Source organism: Echinops telfairi, unplaced genomic scaffold (genome assembly GCF_000313985.2).
Source record: "Echinops telfairi isolate 266 unplaced genomic scaffold, ASM31398v2 ScPeMD7_7469;HRSCAF=8507_0, whole genome shotgun sequence".
Classification (NCBI taxonomy): Eukaryota; Metazoa; Chordata; class Mammalia; order Afrosoricida; family Tenrecidae; genus Echinops; species Echinops telfairi.
Window position 1 is genome coordinate 36,429,006 of NW_022111372.1, and position 7,380 is coordinate 36,436,385.

Below are 7,380 nucleotides of genomic sequence, written 5' to 3' on the forward strand. Positions count from 1 at the left end.
GCAATCCTTTAATATAGTTCCTCATGTTGTGGTGACCCCCAACCATAAAATTATTGTTGCTACTTCATCACTATAATTTTGCTACTGTTATGAATTGTAATATAAATATCTGATATGCGGGATGGGATGTATTAGGCGACCCCTGTGAAAGGGTTGTTTGACATACACACCCCACCCCTCCGGCAAGGGGGTCGCGACCCACAGGTTGAGAACTGCTGTAAAACGACCAACCAACAATCAGAATTTGTAGACTAATACATGGAGATAATTACAAAGGATTCTTGGGCAGAAGTCTGGAAAAGTATTCAACTCAATAGCAATTGACTTTGAAGGCAAATGTTTTTTCAGATTTTCATAATACACGTCTTACAGAAGTCACAGTAACCATTTTAAAAATGTAAAAGGAAAGCAATAGCGATTGCCATTATCGGCGGTATTGCTCTAAAATGCCTATATGTGTGTCTTTTTTATTTTCCAGACCGGACTCCAAGCAGGGGTGTTTCGAGGATTCGCTTCCACCATTTCTCTGGCTACGAAGTCAGGACAGAGTGAAAAAGGACTGCCACCGAATCCCAAGAAGCAAAGTCCACCAAAAAGTAAGGACTTACTGTTAATAGCAAGAAAGAAGGATGCAGGGGCAATGAGTTTGCTGGCCCCCCAAGCCTAGAGGGGAGTCTTACCAGCTACATGACTTATTCTAATTAGACATCAGATCTGTAATTGGTTTTAGGTCAAGCACACCAAAAATAGCCAAGTCCATGACTCCAGTCAACCCTGAACCTGCGGCTTTCTGTATTTTCTACACCTCCAGCTGTAACCTGGAGTAAGAGGTGCTGAGCGCAAAGACTCTGGCATTTCATCAGAGCCAAACCAGTTCCCACCATGGTGGCGCCCACGTGTATCCGAGCCGAACCATCCCATGGGGTTTCTAGGGGCTGGCTTTTCAGAACTCCAACCTTCTTCCGAAGCACCTCCAAACTCTACAAGCCCAAACTCACCCTCTTGAGTAGAACTGTGCCTTTGGGATTCAGAGAGAGTGCATTTCCACGGGAGCAGGCAGCCTCGTCTCTCTCAAGGCTGGTTGGTGGGTTTGAACCTGCGACACTGCAAGGCTCCCTGAGCCATCTCTCGGACTTAAACTACCAGCCTTTCCGTTAGCAGCCGAACATGTTAATTGCACTACCAAGGGACTCTAGGCTAACACAGAGCCTGTGGGAATGTGCGGTAGCTGTGAACCCCACCTACCGTCTAGTCCCCTGGTTTCTACATTTTTCCAGTGTCTCAGATTCCTCTGTCCGTGGATTCCCAGCCTTTACTTGGTCACAGTCCAAGTTGAGTGTGTGGAGAGGGAGTTAGGAGCCAGCCGTTTTTCATTCTGACTCACTGTGATGATGCATGATGTCTGATCTGTTTCCAGTTCTTTCCATGCTCATTTTGAGTTTTATCACCGTTTCTCCCACCCCACCCCCCATTCCAAGGTACAATATTCCCTCATTAAAGGGAAGTCAGGACACTTTTTTTTAATCATTTTATTAGGGGCTCATACAACTCTTATCAGGACACTGTATTTTCGATGTTCTTCTGGGAATTATTTTATTCTGTACTCCCTGCAGGTGATTAATAATTGGCCTTGATCCGAGTTCATTGCATACAATCTCTTATAAATCTTAATCTTCATATGGAGTTTCAGAATGATACTTTGTGTTTGGATTTATATGCATCAAATGTTTTCTCCATATGAATGCTTGAAAGTGCTTCAACTCTTTGGGTTTTGAACCTTGCTCTGCACACAGCACCTCCCTAGGTCACTTGTAGGCCGGTGGATGGGAGACCCAGACCCTTGGCCCTTCCATGCCCTCTCAGAGGCACCAGCCAGCCTGGCGGCCTCTGCTTGTTGAGTCACCAGTCACCCAATATGACAGCATTGTTCTTTAAGTCTGGGCTATTCTAGATTGTTTTTACCTTCAGTATTCTTTATTTTTCATTAATCCATTAATATTTGAGCATAGATCTTTAAAACACAAACATAATTCCTTATCCTACCTTAAAGAAATGAACATTGACTTCTTAATACCAAATAATACTTGAAATGTTTTGTATTTTTTTTAATGTCTACAAAGAAAAGGTTAAATTCTAGATTTGTATGTAGTACATTCTTGCAACGTGCTGTAATTCTTATAATGGGGGATGTGTGGAATTTTGTTATATTATTGTCCCCTTAAAGAACTTTAATCATATCTGCAATCCCACTTTATTGCAGATCCCTTTGGTTACTTGATTAATATTTGAGATTGTGTTTTTTAATTTGGATTAAGTGCATTTGAAAATAACACAGCAGAGTGTTTGCTTCGGCAGCACATAAACTAAAATTGGAATGATACAGAGAAGATTAGCATGGCCCCTGTGCAAGGATGACACGCAAATTCACGAAGCGTTCCATATTAAAAAAAAAAAAGAAGAAAATATCATGGTAGAGTCAAAGATTTTTCACACACACACACACACACACACACACACACACACACACACACACACACACACACACACCACCACCACCACCACCACCACCACCACCACCACCACCACCCCTAGCCCTTGGCAATGTATTTGAGTGACAGTGGGAGCTTTATCCTATGGCAGTTTTGGGGGAGAACCCTGAGCTTGAAGCTGGCTGTTGTGCCAGTGGACGTGGTTGGGCCTCAGAGGCGGGGCTCCTGTATAGGGAGCCAAATAGGGAAGGCATGCAGCTAGGCCAGATGCGTTCGAGATGGGAAGAGCCCTGCATGTGTGCTGTTTGTATTCTCACTAGTGCATCTCTGTATGTCATCACTGAAGAACTATCTGTTTAAAGAAGCAGACAGCGCTACTCCTGTGGATACGGACTGTCATTCATGTCCCCCTACAGTTAATGGGACTAGCAAGGGTTTCTACTTCTGATAGCCAGGTGAATGCCCCTCACCTGTGTGTGCCCTTAGGGTGCTCCAGGGGACGGTTCCTGTCCAAGAATAGAAGGGGTGGTTTCCTAAGTGCTGGTTAAAGGGCCTGTACCGGGGCAGGAGCCACAGTTCTAGAATACCTCTCTGGGGCTGGGACGCCAGCTTTTGGGAGCACATGCTCCTTCTGGGGAAAGGAGGCCGAATCAGAAGTGGGCATTGTCACGGGGCACCCTCTGGGAGAACTGTCTGACTCTCGGCTTTTGTGGGTTTGCTGGATCCAGTCTCCAGGCACAGCTCTGCAGCCCTCAGTAATACTTCGTTGACTAAATAATTCGTGTGTAGCTATTTAAAGATTTCATCAAGAAACCAGTTAATTATCTATTTCAAGTCTTCCTTTCCGTTTTAAAAGTGAGGAGTCGCTGCAAACAGGGATCTGAGGTACTTAATTATAGGGAAGCATGCCAGGCACTGTTCTGAGCACTTTCTGAGTATCAACTTGGCCGCCCTCAAACTACCCTGTGTGAGTAGAGACTGTTGTCCCTGTTTCGTAGTGGAGGCCAGGGTGCTCCCCACGGCCACACAGTGTAGGTGCTGGCGCCTGCGTTTTAACCCAGAGTCCACGTGTTTTCAACCCCGATGTTGTCTGGTCTCTGAAAAATGATTCTTACCAGGTCATTTAAAAAGTAAAAACACAAACGTACTGCCATATACTTGTAAGAGAAGTTTTGAATGAACACTTTTAAATAGCTATATTTTTCATTTTACCTTTAATAATCCTTGTTTCTGACATACAGTTTTTATTGCCTATTAAAAATATATGGAAATATTTTAAGGTTATTAATCCACTTCAAACCTTGTAGTCATTTTGCTTTTGCTAGGAGGACTGTTAAAAATATGGTCATGCCCTCTCTTCTGAGCAGAAAAATGGATTTAGGAAATGCCAGTCGTTTTGAGAAGAGATGAAGAAGCATTGCAGAGCTTCCCTCTCTGTGTGCTGTCGACTGGATTTGTAGCCCCCTGCCTGCCATTCAGAGGGCTGGCACTCCAGACCCACTAGAGAAAGGTGTGGCGGTCTGTGGGAGAAAGGTGTGGCGGTCTGCTTCCGTGAAAGTGACAGCCGTGGGAACCGCTGGGGCACTTTTACTCTGCCCGGTAGGGTTGCTACGAGTTGGGAATCCAGTCCACGGGCGTGAGCTGAGAATCTTACATAGGCTATTATGTTCTCAGAGCGAATAGCAATGCCCGTCTTACACTGAGCGATGCTGCTCCGACTAGTCTTTAAGTAGTGTTGTGTTTCACGATAGTTGTCATTCAGGGAAATTCGCCATGAACCGAGGCACCGTGAGTGTGCACCGACTCCTTACCTTTTACCTGGTTATCCTACACCTCACGTGTGGGATGATAGTTAAAAACCCGCTAGACAGTTGCACACAGTAATGACGTATGTCTGGCTGTGAAGAATGCCGAGGGGCCGTTCAGAGTGACGGCCATCGTGGTGAAGGCTGTGCGTCCGTGTGTGTGGCTGGGCAGTTGTGTCATGATGAGATTTGGCAGTTGGGTAATCATGTAGCCATTCTACTTTTGTATCCAATGTCGTTGCCCTCTGTTGTTACAGAAAGCTGCTTTCCACGTACAGTCTGGTCTTAGAACCTAACCCTCCCTGTAAGTGAGGAGTTGGAATATTTTGGCATCCTTCAGATACATGCCTAGGCAGATACCTTAACGAAAATGTACACACCGTGTTGTGAGTCATTTCCTTTGTAGGAAAACATTCCTGCCCAGGACTGTTCACCCACACTTGGTGTGGATGCTGGCCTCTGGTTCAGCGGCTACTTGTGGCTGTGACTGATCGCCATGGCGAGCTTCCGTCCCAAGTCAGAAGATGGAGGCTGGGCCTGCACTGCCCAAACAAGCCTGGTGCCTTCAGTCAATTCCAGCTCAGCAACTCCAGGACAGAGTAGGGTTTCCCACAGTTAAACAGCCCATAGGCTTCCCAGGTCTGTAAATCTTTAGGGACCCACACTGCCACATCTCTCTCCCATGGAGTAGAGTGGCTGGTAGGTTCTAATCACTGGCTTCTCTGTTAATGGCAGGGTGCTTAAGCCACAGCACCACCAGGACTTCTTTGCCTGTACAGGGGTCAAAAGCTGGCAAACCGTAAACAGCAAATCACATTACTACAGTTTAGTCTCAGCCTTTCCAGTGACTTCTCCTAATAATGTAACATGACTAAAAGAAAGAGCATTCTTATTTTGTTTTCTTTTCAAACCTAACATCTAAATTATGTACATTTTAATCCCCTTAGAAATTTTCTTTTCAATAGGTGATGTAAGTAGTCAACCTGTAATACTGTTCTAATAGCGCCTTTAAAACTTGTAACTCACAACAGATTCTAGAAGAATTTATCCTGTTATGGCACCGTGATGCTGCAGCTCAGATGGCTCTGTGCGTGTGAGTTCTGAGCTCCACCCGCAGCAGCACCTGCTAGGAGGAAGTTGCAGTGCAGATTCCAGGGCAGCTTTCTACACTTGATCATAGCCAAAAGGCCGAGAAGCGATTGGCAGCTTTCTAATGTAATATTTTTGCTTTTCCTGACTAAAGAAATCCTCAGATGACATACGTGGTTTTGAAGGACTTTGCTTCCTTCCTAGGGCCCCTCACCTTAACGACTTTATACCCCTCCCCACCAACCTGACCCTAGCCCACCCGTAGGGACCCACCCCACACCCACACAGATGACTCAACTTACTGTCTTGTTGTTTGGTTCACGTGAGTAACTTTCTTAGTATTTGAAGTGCACCGGGTGTGTGTGTGTGTAGGATTAATATAGTAAAATTACATGCTCATCTGAAAATAGCTTTATGTCATAGTTTGTCTTACCTTTTAGTGAAATAGTAGTTTAAAAATAATCATCAGCGTTCCTGTTGGTAAAACCCCATCATCCGATGTTCAGCTACAAAGAGAATTGCCTCCGTTCCTCACTGTCCTCTCTCAGGTGGGCTGCCTTTCACATAGGCGTACGTTTCTGGGAAAGGTTTCTGAGGCATTTGCGTAGCAAGGGATGTACAGTGAATTGTCTGTGATTGTGATTGATGATGCATTGAGCTTGTTTTATTAAATATGAAAAATAACGTTCCTCTCTGTGCCATTTCCTAGATGTAGTGGAACCAAAAGCGAGGGGCAAGCTGCTAACCTCCCACCGAGCGGCTGGACTGTCTAAGTTCTCTCCGCCCAGTTCTCACCCGGCAGTTGCGAATAAAGGCGGGATGGTAGCTAATCCTGACCCTGATGACATCGTGCTGGTCACAGATGAAGGGGCCCCGAGAGTTCTGGCGAGGAAGACCTTGGTAGAGTTTCCTCAGAAAGCTGCCTCTTCTTTCCGAAAGCAGGGTTCTGACTTAGACAGGCACTGGGGAAGCAGGGAAGTGGGACAGGATTCATCCTCATCTTCGTCCAGTTCTTCTGATTCGGATTCCGAGGAAGAAGAAGAACATGTCTCAGAAGTTGGCCCATGGGCTGGGAGCAAAGGTCGTGGGAGCTTTTCAGAATCAGAGGCTTCCTCTAAAGGCAGGGCTCCCAGGGAGATGACAGCAGCCTGGTCCCCAACGCCAACAGACTCAAAGAAGCCCTACCAGGCAAAGATGAAGACAAGGCCCCAAGCAGAAATGAACGAAGGTGCTCAGAAGCAACGCGTCAAAGAAAAGCAACCACAGAGCGTCTTCAGATCACATGAAATAGATGGAGAAAGCCAAGCACCAGCTGAGCTGAAGCAAGACTTACCTGACCACGCAGGGCCGAGCGTGGCTGCACAGCTGAGCCCAGGGCCATCTCGAATGGCTGAAGACTCGGGGGCAGAAAAACAGGCACAGGCAGCCCTTTCTGAGGCCAGAGGGGAGAGCGTGGAAAAACAAGAGCCAGGACCAAAACGGAGGGTGGCTTCTCCCCAGCTGGAGAAAGAAAACGTGGAGAAGCCGGTAGGAGACCTGGAGGCAGCTGCTCAGACTGAAGAAGGCGTTTTGGAACATCTGGGAGCAATAGGAAGTTTGAAGACCGTTCCTGCTCCAGACGAAGATGCTGTCAATGAAAAGATACCTGCACTAAACTTTGAGGCTAGGAGCGAAAGACTTCAAGACTCGGCAACTCAGCGGGAAGACCCCGACCGCGTACAGGGTATACCTTAATTTATGGAGCTTTTCTTGGTTCTTCGGGGGGGTGGTTCGACTCCAAAGGTTTTATTTTTAACATCTATCTGGCCATAGCAAAGAGTTACAATTAGACCTGTAATAGAAATGTGGCTTATCCCTCCATCTCAGGTAAGCAGACACACGCGCCTTCGTTTTGAGCAATGCAGAACTTTCTATCCCAAACCCCTCAAGGACTTTCGAGTTGTTTTGAAATGAAGGCTCTCTTCGTTTCTCAGTCTGTGTAGCTTTTCTGAAAGAAA

General features: G+C 46.2%; 1 protein-coding gene and 1 non-coding gene across 3 annotated transcripts in view; both read left to right on the forward strand.

Annotated features, from left to right (window-relative positions):
- The window catches only part of NDUFV3 (NADH:ubiquinone oxidoreductase subunit V3), a 14,100-nt gene that overhangs the window by 1,792 nt on the left and 4,928 nt on the right, over positions 1 to 7,380 (forward strand). Inside the window, exons 2-3 of one of the 2 annotated variants that reach the window (XM_045284802.1) lie at positions 479 to 596; positions 6,093 to 7,106. In XM_045284802.1, the coding sequence (XP_045140737.1) occupies positions 479 to 596; positions 6,093 to 7,106 (1,132 nt within the window). The remainder of the gene's footprint in view (positions 1 to 478; positions 597 to 6,092; positions 7,107 to 7,380) is intronic. The other variant, XM_004696908.2, reaches the window with a different exon arrangement.
- Positions 2,340 to 2,446, forward strand: LOC115873586. Its single transcript, XR_004048485.1, has one exon. It is a non-coding gene; the product is annotated as a U6 spliceosomal RNA (small nuclear RNA).